We start from the raw sequence: 18429 nt of genomic DNA on the forward strand, positions 1-18429 counted from the left end.
CGACACAGAAGGAGGAGAAAGAGTATAGCTGTACAAGCTCTCCTCGCGGTAGTTTATGAGGGATAAAAGACAACGTGCATTGGATATATATATCACCCACACATGCGTGGATGTTGTATCTATTGAATGGACGGGATGCATGGGTGGAGTATTATAGTACATGGAGCATTCTACGTCAAAACGAAGATGTTCCAACTTACCGGTTAATCCGATTGCCCTCACAATTGAAAAATGAGAGCTCGTGCGATCGATCGCCCACTTTGATTCTGGCCTGAAAATTTTCGTCTTCTCCAATATTTTTTCCGCGTGAAACGTTTTCCTCCTCGCAGCGATAATTTGATATGAAATAATTCGAGTAATATGCGAGATGCTCTCTTTTCATCTGATCTAGTTTTTTGATATTCTCAGGCTCCGTGCAACGATATCTCGACACCCGAGAGCAGTGACTTTTGTATCATGTTTACTGGTTATTTATTTATTTTTTTTTTTTCCGAGGAAAGTGCATTTTCACCGATCTATTTTTCCGGTTGGACTCGTGATAAAATGAAACGCGCATCGCGTTATGGAGATAAAATGCACGTGCGTGGTTTATACGGCGTTGGAATGCATGCGTAGTTCGCAAACCGTGTTTCCGGCGCGTTTTCAACCAGTTTCCGGTTAGATAGTTATACGGCTACCGTTGGAGTGCAGACTGCTTATTTAACTTATGTACTGCACCCGGGCTGCTGTTCCTGCTGCGACGATATTATGACGGATTTTTTAAAACCATAATCCCTTCATTTTAGTTTTTATAGCGCCATATACGATAAATATAGCTCCGAATTACGATCGGTTTCCGGTACGGGATAATAATAAAAACAACTTGATGGCTCTACCTTATTATACCGATATTGCTTTTCAGATGGAGCATGTAATAACGATCTCCCTCTTCTTCGCTCCGCAATCGATATGTGAAAAGTCGAAGAAATGCTCCCGTAAAACTGGAATCCTCGATTTGATCATCGAGTTATTCCGATCGGATAAAACCGTTTGAATCAAATGAGATGCCGAAATTATTTCCGCGGCACAAGTTTCATCTTTTATCGTATACGTCATACATATATTCAACAGCTCTTTTCACAACCGGAATAAATAAGAGTCACGATCATATTGCAAAATGGGATGTGCATACAATTACGAGTTCCCGGTACACCCGTCGCAGCTACTTCCTAATAATTACTCGTTATTCTTTCTTCTATATATGAAACGCTGACGTTGAATTTCCCGGTACATTGCACGGTAGAGAAAAGCGCCAATTGTAAGAAACGTATCTACGAACTCGATATACGCACAACTTCGATGAACACGTTCCAAAAAACGATAATAAAGAAATTATCAACGCTTAGGATTTTTCGGAGCAAAAATTCCACGGACTTTGGTTGCAGTGGCACGATTTTCACCGGTAGAGGATCCGAAGAAGAGAGGAAAAAACAAAATCTCGACGTTATAAAATGTTGGAAATTATTTTTAACTCTCGGTCGGACAGTCGAAAAATTTTCCCCAACTTATTTATCCGCATTAATGGAGAAGCGCCTCAACTGCTACAGCATCAACATCGCCGGCGTTTATATCGTCGGTTATCAATTTACAGTGGAGTCGCAGCCTTCCTCGTTTATGTTCTCGTTAATTTTCTTTTGTGTCCCTATAACGCTACGTACGTACGTACATGCATCCAACCAACCAACTGCACGTGTCTATAAAACCCAAACGAGTATAAACGACAGATCGTCGGTTTGCTTATAAGTTATCCCATACACTCCACACCCCATACTCGAAGCTTGGGTACTGTTTGCGGACAACTAATTAATTTTATTGTACGCATTCCTGCGACCATCCTTCCTTTTTTTATTATCACTATATTATTTTCAATTGATACTTTTTTCCGTCTGTTTTGTTCCTCATTTCATTTATATCTCTCTTTTTTTTTTTGTTATCGCCTCCTCCGTGACCAGCATCTCTCTTTCTTCTCGCAATAAATTAATACGTACAACATCGCGAACTATCTCTAATACACTCGCGTTATTTAGCATAGAACAAGTATGATATGACATGAAACATAGTAAGTTCATTCATTCGTTCATTATCATTTATTTATCTTTTTAATGGATTCTCTTATTCGTTCATTCATCGTATACGTGTACGCAATTCATGGCAATTCGACGCGCAACTTATTGCAAGTTATCTTGTATATTTATAAAAATCGTATAGTCGTAATTAATCACTTTTGCATGTACGTATGTACATAAATAGGTATGCCTGATAACATATAACTCGGTAAGAGATATTAAATTTCTACAAATTGAACGCGAGAAAACGAAAAAAGAGGAGGTGTGGATTTTCTATTTTAGTCTTCTTCCTTTTTCATTTTCTTTTTTCTTCAATTGAAAAATCTTCCCTTCTCGTACTGATGTTAGGCTCAAGTTTCACTGCATTAAAATCGTTTAACAAATCTGTCTTTATTATCCCGCGGGGAGATGATTTTAGAATTTAGGACCCTAGAAAACTAACTCGTATTTTCACGTTATTATATACCGCGGCGAACGCGGTGATTCAAGAATAGCTACTCACCCAGAAAGTAACCGGCAACACGATACATTTTATAAATAGAATATATATGTATATATGCACGGCCGTACAATTCCCTGTATATATATTGAGCCCCCCCTATATTTTAATTATTATACCAACTTACATGTGCGGCAAAACCGATCGAGCGGTTCAACAAACCATGGATGGATACCGATGACTTTTTACATTCGATTTCAAAAAAAAAAAAAAAAAAGAATGATTCAAATCAGTCGAAATCTTCAAGAATAGATAACGCGTTGCATCGAATGTTCACTCGTAGAAATCATACGGTGTTAACACCACGGGGCGTGATAGTAATTAAATTAATTATCATTATCATATTCCGATCAGCTTGCAGCGCGTTGCGCATCATATTATATCGACCGATAGTTGCAGCGGATATAGGTATACATATATATTTGTACGTTACACGCATGACGCTAGAACGGAAGCACAAGATACGCCGTATCCTTTCGAAAAGTTTAATAAATTGGGCAGACGTTCAATTAACAATCAGCATAAGGCCGAGCGATCTAGGCGTGAAAAATGTAGAAGAATCTCTTTCCACGAGTAGTTGAACAGCTGTAGAAAAAAAAGCTTCCGATGAGGTGAAGTGCGATAAATGAATAAATAAATAAATAAATGACGTTAAGTCGAAGGTTTAAAAAATGAAATAGATACCAACGTAATAGGTTGAGGGCGTTGTCAGAAAGTCAGGGTGCGTAATGACGCGTATAGTTATGACACGGATTCTTGAGATCCAGTGACGGTTTCAAGTGAAGCGTGATAAGTGCTCGAAAAGTCTCGATCAACTTCCTCGTAGTAACCTACTCTCCTGGTTTTATTTTTTATTTTTTTGTTTTACTTGGAGAATTATCAAACCACTCAAAAGTCGACCGTGTAACGTAATCGCGCGTCTATCTATATTGGGCTGAAGTGAGAGCAACTAGAACCTTCTGAAATTGTGAAAGAAGGAAAAATATTCTCTGCCGATATTTTGAAAGGATGTATTTTGCGGAGGCGCGTTCGATTTTCAATGAAATCTTTCCCCTGAAATTAATTAATGGGGTTCGAATAAATCGTGGGAGCCGACGACGCGATCAAGGATGTCTGAAGATAGAAACATACGCGGTACCTACGTCTTTATTCAGTTAAGAGAACAATATGCAATAATTATCCATTTCCGTTTCAGGACGTTGGGGTTACCACAGGCAGGGATCTTGTCAGGCTGGTATGAGCGCCGCCCTATCTAAGGTAAGCGAATAATTCTGACCGGCTAATGAATTAATATTTAACATTTCAAAAAAAAAAAAAAACAAAACAAAACAAAAACAAAAACGATCAGCTAATCGTGACTCTCCATAAACACTCAATTACGTCAATCCTCCCGCATTATTCTTACATAAGTCTATTGTAATAATTTCAGTCCGTAGTGCAACCCGAATCAGAGTCACCCCTGATCGTCAATGAATAAGGATTAATATATAAATTGACGCATGTATCTTTCGATGGCGGATGCTCCAAATAACGTGTCCGCAATTTCGACGGTTGCGGTCAATTAATTAATTGTATAAATGGCGAATGCTCGATGCGCAGAGTGCGTATAACTCGCATACCTCTCAATTTATCGCGCATTTCGATTCGCATCGCGAGAATTTTTTCATCAAACTTCTCACACTTGTTTTTTTTTTTTTTTTATACCCCCGTTTTATATATTTCTTTCTTTCGTACCAGAGGAATAGGTATCGTATGACGGTGTAATAATTATTGCCACCGCAACCGCGCAGAAGCATTGAGCTCGCGCAAATAAATATAAGTTGAAGGTGTGCATAGGAATAAAAGTACGAAAGGTAACACGCCGTCGTGTGGCACGTGTCGCGTTTACGTTGCATATATGCGTATGCGTAACTACGTAGGTATATACCTTTATCCTTATATACTATCGCATATAAAGCTGAAGCTCAACCAACAAATAAACCTTCGAATAGCTTACCACCGCGTATTCACCCAACATGGCAAGGAATTCGAATTCTTACGGACAGACGTGAAATTCAACGTTAAATCTCTGTTTCTCTTTCCCTCCTTTCTCATTTTTTTTTTATTTTTTTTTCTCGTTTCCACACACCATACAAATTGCATGCAAACGGTGCCGATAAGTTTGCTACCTGAAGAACCGAAAAATTCAGAGGCAACGGCAAATAAGCAACTCTCCTGGATGTAAACAATTTCGGATTGTTTCGAAGGATTCTGAATTTTCATATCAAGCTCACAAATTCGTTGTAGCTTTTCTAACAACCGATTCGAGTTACTCGGTAGCATTTTATAATCGAAAAAAAGGAAGTCCAAAGTATTTTTCGCAACTGGTATCATTTTTTTCTTTTTTGCCGCACACGTGTGTATCGTATTCGTTGTCGAACAAGAGGTGGCGAGAAACTGTTGGAAGAAGAATGAAAATGAAAAAAGTAGAAGAGAGAGATCGACAAGATAAGGTGGATGGATAACATGGATCGTGTGATATGATACACGTGGACACGAATGGTGGATTTTAGGCTTCCGGAGAAGGTCCTGCTTACATGAAATTGATATACGTACGGGCCAATATGAACCGCTTAGCTCCAGAATAACGATAAATCGGCGCCAGGTTGGAACACCTAGCCGTAATGGACCGCAGGCGCATAAATGCCGCCAAAGTAAATAGTATAGTAGGACAATCCGCGAGCCTCTTTCTGCGGGGTAGCGGGAAGCAAAAGACCAGGCCCAGCTATCTCTCGGAACGATGTATAATTCAGAATTGCAGTTTGGATGTTTAATGCATGTCCATTCCACTGCGAAATCCTCCGCTTCTTTCTCCGACCAAAGTAAGAGTATAGAAGTTCCTGAGTCACACAGGAGTCCTTTTATTCGACGTTAAATATAACCCTTTCGGGATAATATTGCACACATATATATATATGTAGGTATATTTATTATACGCGCTTACGATATCACGTATAATATTACCTACCTTTTTCATTTGAAAACCGTAATAGTACAGGGGGTGACATTGACATTTCTCGCGTTGAAAGATTGAAAATAAATAGCATCGCGTGGTCCAAATGAAGCTGTGCCATCTGCTCCATTTCGAAGTTTTCCGTAAGAGTATAAAAAATTGAGGGTACTCTACTTGATTTTTGACTCCAACGATCGATTTTCACCTACATTTGTTATCGTCACGATTCTTGCGATCAAGTGTAAGTATATAGGGTACATGCGATACGCACTTACACACGTATCTATAAAATATATAAGCACGAGTCGAGGCATACGAATTTCTTGAAGAGTTTGATAGGGAGTTCCGTGCATATAACGTACTTTTGCCATATACATATATACAAATGTGAAATGGACAATGTTGGACAGTAGAGAAATAAGGTCTTGAGAATAAGGAGAACGAACAATGAGAGAGCGTTGGATAGCAGGGGCATAAATTTAATAGTCCTGCAGGACTCGAAGAGCTCTCCTCCTTTCCTCCCCAACCGTTCGTTCTGTAGGTATACATATTTGGCTCTGTTATATTTCAATCTGAGTCGCAGCTCGACTTTTTCTTAAATCGGCGCCAGAATACAACTCATGTGGGTCGTGTGTATATCGTGTTTCGTGTACAGTATATCGTGTCTTTTGATATGTAATTCCTCCACCGTTCCCGCTGCTGCTGCTGCTGCCGCTGCCGCTGCTGCCGCTGCCATGCGGTGTAGCCGTAGCACCGCGCAACTTTTCAAGCTGCTAGGAAGCGGACAACTATAATCCCTCCAGGACTCATGCTCCGTTGTAACCCACCTATTGTTTAAGTTGCAAATTTTTGCCATGTAAGCAAGAAACCACCTCCGGCAAATGTCTCCACGGGGGGTGTTTACCGGCTCTCTCTCCGATCCTCTTTCTTATTCTACTCCATGAATTATTACACCGATAAATATATCTATATATAAATTATATCCCCACGATCGGACACACTCGCGAGTGGTCAAGTTTTCATGCTCAAGAAGTACACGGTAATATACATATTGTCTTGCCGTATGTGTGAATCATACGTAGGTACGTACATACGTATGTATATACGATGTGATACGTGAAAGTATTTTAGATTCTAGTTTCGCGGGAATACGTCGATAGTAAATAAAAAGGTGTTGGCATTCTATAGAATTTATGCTAAAAATCCCGTACAGACGTTGTAAATAAAGTAGAGGTATAAAAAATCGGCACACTTTACCGCACAGCGCACACCGGATCGTTGGGATTTCACATGCTCGGCCATTTAAGGAGAGGACATTTCGCGTTCTGTCACAGTTTCGTGTTCTGCACTCTATACCAGACCACCTACGCACGCCTTATATTCTTCTTCTTCTTCTTCTTCTTCTTCCATTTCTCAAGAGAAAACAAACCCTTTGTCTTTTCCCTTATAGTCAGATCTCCGCTGCGGTATAATATAATAAAGTACGAATACTATACTTCTCTCGCTATGTTAAGAAACAAAGCGAATTATACACACGTGATACTTTCTTACTCGGAGGATTTTTGCAAAGCGACTAGTCGCCGGGTCATGGAAGGGAACATGAAAAAAAAAGAAGTGGTTTCCATCTTTTTTTTCCCTTCTATTTTACACGGTTCTCCTTTTCCGGTTAAGGAGGAAGAGAAAAAGAAAAGAACGAGAAGTTTCACATGTCCGGAGAAAACTTTCCAAATTTCGTTCAGGTTCAGATTTGAAAAGACGCTGTTGTTTTATTTGACATTTTTTTCATCCCTTTAGCTACCGCATCAAGAAGAAAAGCCAACGGTAAGACCGACGGACGTACGACACGTGATCCGTTCTAAACTTCTACCTACTCTTAGGTCGAAGAGTCGGGCTCGTAAATTTTTCCAAATATAGTTACTCGAGGACATTCCTTGCAATTTCTCTCTATATGAACAAGTTTTCCCTACTTTTACGTACGACGACACCTATAGCTAGTAGCTATTCTCATGTCTACTGTACTTCGATTCGGTGTTGGCGGTAAATCGTACCACGGCTTGTGTTCGGTCAGCCATTTGTCTCTAGGCTTGTAAATGCGGTATCCGCGGTACATTATAAAAGATTATTTCTCCTGAAACTCGAAGTTTGCCTTTTAAAATAACAGCTTATACCATTCGCGCGATCCTCTAACCACGGTTTAGCTACGCTGCGTAAGGTGGCATAGCTTCAGGTATAGTATATAATATCTGAATATACCGCGCATCTGGTTAATCTCAGTTTATCACCGTGTAGCAGATTCCCATTATTACTATAAACGTTCTTCACAATGGTAGAACCTCCGCTCCTAAACGCCAGCGTTGCACAAATTATTATAATACTTTGCGTTTGCGTTCGCACGTTTCGAATATAAAAGCCGCAAGTATTTGCCTTGCGTCCTTTTTTCATCCCCCTTATTACCTTATACAGTTATTTCTCGTCTCTCCGAACACACTAAACCGATCATCGACTCGCTTACGAATAAAAAGATTATCTCTGTGCGAAATACTTCGTCAATCGATTGAAAGTTATCGTCGCATTTCTATTGCGATGATAAATTTTGCTCGGATTACCTATCAGAGAAAAATCTTTATCCGCAGTCATTAAACGCAGTATTCCTTAGCTGCAATAAATCTTCCCTCACTGTCTGCCTACACGTAATTTGTCCAGGGTGTATAAGGAACTTGAGCAATAAGCTGCAAGGTATACAGTGTCCACTTAATTTACTCTATACCGCAGTATAGTATGTGGGACTTAATTACCCGCTTTGTGCTGCTGGCTAAGCGACAAAAACGCAAAAGGGTTGCTGCTGCATTGCAGGACGGTGTTTATAGTGCTACGGTGCCGTACAGTGTCAGAGCCATTTCTAGTACCACTTGAACACTTTCTCACACTGATAAAATTGGGCCGCTTTGCGACAACGCCGAAAGACTTCAACAATTACATGCTTCACACATATATGCATATTGATTTTTTTTTTTCTTTCGTCACAGTTTCCTAAATTTCAGATTTTTCACTTTTTTGACAACATGAGCTGGCAATCGACGTAGTACAAGAGTTGTAATTCAGCTGAAAACGTCGGTATGACCATAAGGTCGGACAAAAGAAGAAATTTTCCTTTGAAAAAATGGTACTCTATCAGATTTCACGAATTGTTCTCAAACCAAGCAACTTCCACTCGGAACATTAAAATCATTCGGTCAAGTTGGGATGTGGGTAGTACATAGAATAAAAGATTTATTTATCGCTATGCTGCAGCCGCTTGCTGTAAATCATTTTTCTTCTTATCGACATAAAGGGAGGCGACTTTCGTTTTCGGATATTTGAATGATATTTCGGTTGGAAATTAACTTGCTCCGGTTATCGGACGCACAAACATAAAAATGAATGAATAGGTTTTTTTTGCTCACGCGATATTGTCGAGATACAAACGGAAAATAAACTACGATGCATCCGACCAATACAGTTGAGTATTTCTAAGTCGGTTTCGTTTAGATTATTACGATGATCGTATATTACGTATAGATAACGTATAAGATAACTGACCTTCGCAATGAACTTTATACGAAGAATCGCTTCCGTTATTTCCAGAAGGTTTTCACTGCACCGTTCCAATTATCATGAAACCCTTATGAAATCTGAAACTGATTGACGAATTCCAGATAAGTTCGGTTCATCCGTCTGTTATAGGTGTTGTGGGTTTTGTTTTTTTTTTTTATAAAAAAAGACTCGGCCTTGATTGACCAATGACTTACTGTCTCGAATTTTGAAATATTCTGTACAGATTGTCAAAGTATCGCCACAATGCGATCTTGGTGAACGTTAAAATTTGATAGCGCATAACGTGTTTTTTCATCATATTGTTGCAGGATGGAGAGAGGGTGCTCATCGGCGCTCCCGGGAGTTATTATTGGCAGGGTAATTATTATTTCTTTAAAATATACAAAATTATGGGTATTTCCGGTGATTATTACGAGAAAAGAAATACCCCGTGATACGTACTCTGTAGTATATTGTGAAATCATCCATCACTCTTAGAAGCTTATCAATCAAATTCTCACCATGGTATATTATCAGGATACATAGTATCACATGCATATATGCATGTCCGGAGTCACGGTGTGCAATTTTCCACATAAAAATGCATATATCCATAGTCATATACTTGTACGTAATCAATCCGTCCGTCGTATCCAAAAAGGGCTCGCTTCTCATTTTCGGGTCAAAAAGGTGGCGTTTGAAAGGGTTGTAAGATCGTCTGTTTCATGTGGTACTTATAAGTATGTCTGTACTTAAATGTGTAAAATACGTTTCTTGTATTCGTCATCCGTTTGCCATACAAATGGAGCGAAGCTGTGGATAATTTACAGCTTATTATAAACCTTTTGAATTTGTTGGAGTAAAAAATTTCAGTCTGTTTCCTCATAAAGAATTCAAAGAAATTAGGTGCTTAGCGGTATCGTTTGAAAATTATTGCACCGTGAGGAATGAAATTTTCACTCCGAAAATATTTCAAGAGTCGATGCGAATCGATTTATACTCAAATGTTATGGATGATGGTTCCTTTCGTTTTTATATTGTTTGTTCGTCGTTATTGGGTATCGGAAGATTATTTTTTTTTCACATAAACATTTCAGGTCAGGTGTACTCAGTCGACAGCAATGCTGATTTTCCATACATACCACCCCGATTATCGTACTTCGGGGAATCTTCAGGTACCGAGAATTTCCAGGCGTTCTCCGCCTCAACCCCCATGCCAAAAAATAAAAAGAAACACGCATTAAAACCAACCACGACCCCCGCCCTCGCTGACCCTATTTAATACATTTTCATTAATCATCATCATTATTATCATCGAGCAATATTAACCCGTGTTACGTTGAGGTATAGCCTTGTGGAACGATAAAACTTTATCGAATCATAGAGATTAACTCGCGAGGCTGACGTTTCGGAAAGAGAAACACAATAAGAAAAAAACATTCGTGTAATCTGTACACGCTTTTTAAGATTCAAAGTACCGACCAGCCGTATCACATGATTATGTGCAAACGAAAGACTCGCGGTTTGGTCTCTGAATGAAATGAAAGGCAAAATACCAAAATTATAGTAATCCCCATTACACACTTGCTTGGCAGTGATTTGGATTAATAAAATTTTCAATCTGCATTCATCGTATAATCGATATTTAACGAAAATTTTTAATTTGGTTTTTGGTATATTTATATATTGTTATATTAACAAAACGCTTGAGCTAATATGTAATTTAAAACAAACCAACTTGAAAACGAGAGCAAAACGAGAAGACAGACATACAAAATTCCAATCAATATTGATTTTTAACCAACCGATTTCCCCTATAATGATATTAATTTTTTAACTCACGGATTGTTGTAAATATACTTTTATTTTATCTCACGTGTAACTCTTATTTATTTTATATTTTTGGTTTTTTTAACTGCCAGGTGAGTTTGAGGGTGGCTAATAAAATTTTGTATAACAACGCGGGTTTGCGGTATGCTTTTTACAGCTTCGATCCAACATCCATGCAGTACGGCTAGCCTAAAACTATAATTGGAGATGAAGCTGAATTATTTATTGCATCGCTATATACGTCCGTTATAATTTTTGATTTCACAGTCTCCAAGTTATAGTGATAATGATATCGCCATAATGATAATTGATCACGAAAAATTTCACGAGTCGCCTAACAAGGGATGCGAGTCGAAAACTTTTGCTTTTTTGAGAACTTGGAGACTGCGAGTAATTCATTTTTCGATTGCATATTATACGTAATTATAGCTGTGTAAAGTAATGATACGCGGTGTGCTTATCGTATAAAAATGCTAGATGAGAATGAGCACTTATTATTTATAACGACTGAAATTTCCATCGCATGATGTTACGAAACAATTCACGAACAAATTGAGAAAATAAAATCTATAAGAAAGCATTTTTGAAGCGAACTAAATTTCAGTTGACTCAAATATCGGCTGTAGTGCTGCATAATATGCATAATAATAATAATAAGAATAATAATAGTAATTGCTCAAACACAAATTCCCTTGATCTGGTATCCATATAATCAATTAATAACAAATTTCCAATAATCCTTACCCTACAGGTCAAGCCTTTTCGTCACCGGTCAGCAGTCTACCGATTGTAATGTCGACGAAAGAAAGTAAAGCAATAGATGACGATTCGTACCTCGGTTATTCCGTAGCAACTGGAAATTTTGAAGGAAATGGTCAAACTAGCGTAGCAGTCGGGATGCCGCGAGGTGCAAATCTACAAGGAAAGGTACACTTGAACAAAATAAAAAAAAACAGAGCTCGAAAAATTATTTCAAAAAATCAACAAGTATCTTGGAGATTATTTGGATTTAAATGGGATTTCCTGCTCGTCTGTTAGGTGCTGATCTACGCAGCGAATCTGACGACGACCTACCAAAATAATCTGTCCGGAACTCAAATGGGCGAATATTTTGGTTACTCCGTAATAGCCTGCGACGTTGACGGGGATGGTCTCGACGATTTGGTTGTCGGAGCACCGATGTACACGATGAAAGATAACCCGGAAATGACTTACGAAACGGGGAGAGTACACATATTTTATCAGGGCAATGGACCACAAAAGTTCATCCGAACGGAAACGAGGTAGGACTTAATTATCGACTATGTATAAAAAAAAAAAAAAAAAAAAATACAATTAGAAATTGAGAGATTAAATCATTTCTATAATTTCACCCGATTCGCATCATACAGAGACGGAGTCGATAATAGAGGAAGATTTGGACTTTCTTTGGCATCTCTAAATGACATAAATCGCGATGGTTACGGAGATTTTGCTGTGGGCGCACCGTACGCGGGTCCAAAGGGAAGAGGTGCAGTTTACATTTATCACGGATCTGCAAATGGCGTGTTGGAAAAATATTCCCAAGCTATATATGCGGAACAAGTAAACGGAGTGATATCAACGTTTGGTTTTTCGGTAGCGGGAGGTCTTGACCTTGACGGAAATCAGTATCCCGATGTAGTGATCGGTGCATACGATTCTGGCACAGCTGCATTTTTCAGATCACGCCCAGTCATTAAGATAGAAGCATTCGTAGCTTTCGATTCCAAAGACAAATCAATATCTCTTGAGGATAAGAACTGCGTTCTGAACGATCAAACGCAAGTACCTTGCCTAAAATTAGACGCATGTCTCAGTTACAGTGGAATCGGAACCCAGGGTAACCACCAAATCAATATACAGTATGTACTAGATTCGAAGAAAAGTAAGAACCCCCGCCTATTCTTCGTTGACTATGAAACAAGAAACTCAATCAATCAAACCGTCTCTCTAACACGTGACCAAAGACTTTGCAAGACATTCAGAGTGTATGTGACACCGAATATAAGGGATAAACTGACCTCGATTGACGCCGAAATGAGGATGAGTCTTATCGAAGATCGTGCAGTACTTGAAATGACTAGGAATCCAACTGCTCAGCTCACTCCTGTACTAGGTGCCACCACGTCACAGCCGGATAGCTTATCGATTTACAAAAAATGTGGCGAGGATAATGTTTGCATTCCTAATCTACAGCTCAAAGTTACTCCGAGCGTCGAGAAATATCTACTAGGATCTGGCGATAAACTCGAGCTCGAAATCGTTGTGCAAAATTCTGGGGAGGATGCTTTCGAAGCCACATATAATCTGAAGCTTCCCACTGGCATTGATTACATTAAAATTGAGAGAATCGACAAGACCGAAATACCTGTGCAATGTTCTGCACCGAAACAATCTAACAACAACACCTTGCGATGCGATATCGGTAACCCCTTACCGGGCGGAGATCTCGTCCATTTCAAGGTCATCCTACAACCGGTGACTTCCCAAGGTATGGAAGCGAGCTTCAAACTCGACATGGCAGTCAACACGACGAATCCAGAAAACGCCGGTACTCAAGACGACAACACTTATCAACTAAACCTGCCGATTTGGGTACAGACGGAGTTAATTATTGAAGGAAAAAGTAGACCGAAGGACCTTTATTTCGATTTCGGTAACTACACGTCTGAAAATGTTACCAGCGAATGGGAATTCGGGCCACTTCTTACGCACAATTATACTATACGAAACGATGGACCCTCGAATATTTTGGAAGCTGAAGCTTTTCTCGTTTGGTCAGCGCAAACTCTCAACGGAGAGGAATTCATCTATCTTCTTGAACAACCAGAAACTTCTGGACCGATAAAATGCGAGACTGCGAACGCAAATTACTTGAGCCTCGTGGTGAGTATTTTTACAAATAATTAAGTTGTTTCCCTTGATTAGTTGCTCAATATATTTTTTTTTTTTTCTTATTTCCAGCTCGACCAGAAGCGTCGAATTCACGTAAATTACGAAGGAGCGGAGTCCGCTGGTTATTCAAGTAACGGAGCTAACAAAAATGCTGAGGAAGCCCGGATAAATCAGCGAAAAGAAACTGGAACATACAAACAGAAAGATTATGACTATGGTTCGGAGGTTGAAATAGAGGTCAATTCATCTGGAGGAAAACAGACCTACGGGTCGTATACGCAAAACAAAACAAGCCACTCCGAATCTGGAGGTGCAATTACAAGCCAACAAAACAGATTCGAAAACTACAACCAGGCTGCAAACTCCGGAGGTGGAATCACGAGCCAACAAAATAGATTCGAAAACTACAACGAAGGTGCAAGCGCCGGAGGCGGAAGTATAAGACAACAAAATAGATTCGAAAACTACAACGAAGGTGCAAGCGCCGGAGGCGGAAGTATAAGACAACAAAATAGATTCGAAAATTACAACGAGGGTGCAAACTCCGGAGGCGGAATCACGAGCCAACAAAATAGATTCGAACACTACAACGAGGGTGCAAGCGCCGGAGGCGTAATTACAAGCCAACAAAATAGATTCGAAAACTACAACGAGGGTGCAAGCGCCGGAGGCGGGATTATAAGACAACAAAATAGATCCGAAAACTACAACGAGGGTACGAGCGCCGGAGCGGGACATGCTGGCAAAATTTTTACGGGAACTGGTTCGGGTTCTGAAGGTTATGGGGGTGAATTTGAAATGACAATTCGACCGGTAATTCCCCTTCAACCTGAAGGAGGGCAATACTCTGGTGGCGTGGCATGGAGTGGAGGAAGTAACCAACAGGAGATATACAATAAAACAGAGGGGGTATTTAAATACGGTTGGAGAGATGGAAATTACAAGCACGATGAGGGTAATTTTAATGTGAACGGAGGTTTCGAACATCACGAAGAATCAACGAATAGCGGATCTGATGGTTTGACCGAAGACGACAGAAGGTACTACGAAGCGCAGTTAAGGGAGAAAAATTTACGTTTAGAAAGCCAGAGACAAGATGCAGAGCGACGACGTTTGATAGAAAGTCAGAAGGCTGAAGCAGAGAGACAGCGGGTTATCGAAAATCAAAGAATCGCCGATCAAGTAGCAGAAGCAGAAAGACAACGTATGATCAACGCCCAACGACAAGAACAGGAGAAACTAATTCTGGAAAGAGATCGTCAACATACAGTAGTGACAGAGATGACAGAATCGGAAAGACAAGAACTTCTTGAGAAGCAAAGAACAGATATTGATCGTCAACGTATAATCGAAGGTCGTCTCACAGAAACAGAGCGAGAATATCTTCAAGAATTTCGAAGGTCAGAAGTGGAAAGACAGCGTGCAAGCCGTCAGCGTTACTATGAGGAGCAAGAAAGAGTTCGTCAGGAATCCCAAAGACGTTTAGAAACGGAAAGACAAAGCAATCCTGATATATCTTATGGAGTTCAACGTCATTACGCAACGGACACCGAAAACTCCCGAAGACGATTACCCGTGTTCGGTTCAACATCAGACGGCGTTTCAACCAACAATAGAGAACATAGTTCATCAGGAAATTCGGGACTACATTTCCAAATATCAAATATCGGCTCCTCGCAAGACTTGGAGAAATTCTTTTCAAATTTGAATACTCAATCCGCAGCCTTTACCACCCATTCCAGAGACGAAAAGCAATTTGCTCTATTTGACGGACGATTCCGTGTGGCGGGAGATAGGGAATACATTGAATTTAGAAACGGTGAAGTGTTCGAGCTCCAAGATAGCGAAGGAGCTCCGATATATACGACCGGTCGCGGTCACACCGACCAGTTCGTACGTCTCGAAGGGCAGTTGATGGGCGGTGAAGACGGCAAAATTTACATACAGTTATCGGATGGTCGTAGATTCCAAATTCCCGGAACGTACAGTTATCAAAAACAACAAACCTTCACGGTCGGCGGAGGGCCCAGGGGAAATTCAAGAACCGAAAACTACAATTACGGAAGTGAGATCACGCACGAGGGTGGATCTCAAGGCGGTCGGGAGTTCGAACCGTTCCGTAATAAAAATTATCACGAAGAATCGTACGAAGAAAACTATACATCGGCGAAAAAAGTAACTTCCGGATCTGGTGGTACTCACTACGAAAGCAGAGGTACATTTAACGGCGATAACGTACCCACAGATCGACCGGAAAATCGACTGAGTCGTTACCCAAGGGAGACCGATGTTCTGGATATCGAAGAGTTCAGGGAAATTGAAAAGCAGCAAAGACGTCAGAGGGAAATCGCCGACGGAGATATCAACGAGGATGATCCCGCCGCCGCTTTTCTAAGGAGTTCCAGATTTACCGAAGTCGATTACAACACGGCTAAAGTTGGAACGGACGATGGCCGGTTATGCACATCTGCTAAATGCGTTCAACTGAAGTGTACGCTCGGTCCTCTGGACAAAGGCCAGGAAGTATGGATCGCCATGCGTTCTAGAGTGAAAGCTAAGACCCTGAACGAAATTGCGTTCAACGAAAAAGTCAGAGTTTCAACCAAGCTCGTAGCACGTGTTACTCGACAACCCTTTATCGGAGCCCCGATAGATCAACTGCCGAAAAGCCATGAAATCTACACCACGATATATCCCACCACTCCTCTTACGGAACCTGACGTTGTCCCACTCTGGGTCGTGGTCCTATCGGCCTGCGCGGGCACGATCATCTTGCTGCTACTGATATTCCTACTCTACAAGGTAAACAAAAGCTAACCGAATATCTTCACCTGCGGTATTACGCTTTGACAATTACGACGTGATGACATATCATTTCTTTTTTCAGTGTGGTTTCTTCAAGAGAAACAGACCAACAGATGCACCTGAGAGACAACCGTTGAACAGGAATGGTCATTACCCGAATCAAGATTAAGTGCATCAAATATGATGAACTGCACATGCGTTGGTTCATTATAGATTTGGACGCGATTCGATCGAATCAAACTTTTTCTTTGATGGGGTGGATCGATAATATTGCCATAAAAAATTATTCATCGGGCTCCTTACAGCTGCAGATCTGTACACATCATTCACGTCGCGATGAGAGTCCCAATTATTTATTTTTCTCTTTTTCCTTCTCCTTTTATACGATGATCAATTCTTAACGAACGACTGTTTTATATGATATTTTTTAATATTATAATCGATTATAAAAACGAGTGCCTTTTTATAAAATATAATATTATCTATTATTCGAACGAAATCAAACAAACAAAAATTATATTACTAGAGAGAACTGCGATAGCGATTAGCGAGTAATTTTTTTAACATACTGCCAATGGAACTCCCTCCAGCTGCTGAAGCTCTCTTACTTCTATACACAAGTGAGTTTCTAGTCAGAAACACGTTTTTCTTCATCACTATCATCAAAGATACACAGGCTGCACTAAAAGGAATAATAATACAAAAAAGAAAAAATATATCGATACAGAAAAAAACATAAAAAATAAAACGAAAAAAAGAAAAAAAAAAATCAATGATTAACAAAATGATAATTCATCGAAATAACAATTTATAAATATTTTGTGTATATATATTCAGTTATTAATCTTGATTACCTATATTCTTTTCATTGAATTTTTTTCGACCTGATGTTAATTACTCTAGTTAAGAATCATCCGCCATCAAGGATTGTATACCCTATTTTCTATCATGTATCTCATTAATTATATGACAATTCTATTTTACCAGTGCCCTGCAGACCCGCGGTAATAAAACAAAAAAATTTCAGTTAAGAAATTTAGAATATGCCTCATTGCTTGTATACATAGATAATTGCGGTCTGTTTTGCTCAGAAGCAGGTGGGAGCATAGAAAATAATATAATAATTTATTAAAATTAAGTATATACCGAATGCTCGAATGATATGACACGCGAGATGGAGACGTGTACTAACGTCTCATGTATGTATGTAAATTATTAATTCATACTAAAAACTTAGAAAAAATAAACTTAAGCAATAAGAATAAATACACGAAATATTCGCGATCCAATTATTGTTCTTGACGATGGGGAGAACATATATGTAAATACAGAGTAAGCGTTAATGTTAAAATAATAAATAATATTAATACTATATTCGAGAACGCCTTTCATCAATCCCTGCTAATTGAAACTGTTATTTTCGCAAACGCAACGAGAAAATGCGTTTGTTAAAACAGTTGCGTCTTCCGTTGTTCTTAAGCTATGTACGCGTCTTCAGATTTTTATCGACACGATATCGTAAATATTCAATAGTCGTCATCGTGAGAAACAAAATGAAGGGTTTGTTCGATTGATACAAATTTTTGATTTCTTGAAAATTATCGTACAGTTCTAGTCCGTGGAAGACCCCAAGAATAACTTGATATCTCATAGATGAATTGAAAGTTACCATCTACCGCTGAATCATTTTATTCCAGCTTCACGATTTC

General features: G+C 39.5%; 1 protein-coding gene across 3 annotated transcripts in view; it reads left to right on the plus strand.

Annotated features, from left to right (window-relative positions):
• LOC105686965 (integrin alpha-PS2) overlaps positions 1-18094 on the plus strand; it is a 43944-nt gene extending 25850 nt beyond the window's left edge. Inside the window, exons 6-14 of one of the 3 annotated variants that reach the window (XM_048648924.1) lie at positions 3800-3861; positions 9499-9547; positions 10267-10344; positions 11751-11926; positions 12038-12282; positions 12391-13906; positions 13985-14310; positions 14371-16717; positions 16803-18094. In XM_048648924.1, coding sequence (XP_048504881.1) covers positions 3800-3861; positions 9499-9547; positions 10267-10344; positions 11751-11926; positions 12038-12282; positions 12391-13906; positions 13985-14310; positions 14371-16717; positions 16803-16889 — 4886 coding nt within the window. In that variant the 3' untranslated portion in view covers positions 16890-18094. Of the gene's footprint in view, positions 1-3799; positions 3862-9498; positions 9548-10266; positions 10345-11750; positions 11927-12037; positions 12283-12390; positions 13907-13984; positions 16718-16802 lie in introns of all 3 variants that reach the window. The other 2 variants (XM_048648923.1, XM_048648925.1) reach the window with 2 other exon arrangements.
• Positions 18095-18429: the final 335 nt, after the last annotated feature.

The sequence above is a fragment of the Athalia rosae genome, chromosome 1 (assembly GCF_917208135.1).
Source record: "Athalia rosae chromosome 1, iyAthRosa1.1, whole genome shotgun sequence".
NCBI lineage: Eukaryota > Metazoa > Arthropoda > Insecta > Hymenoptera > Athaliidae > Athalia > Athalia rosae.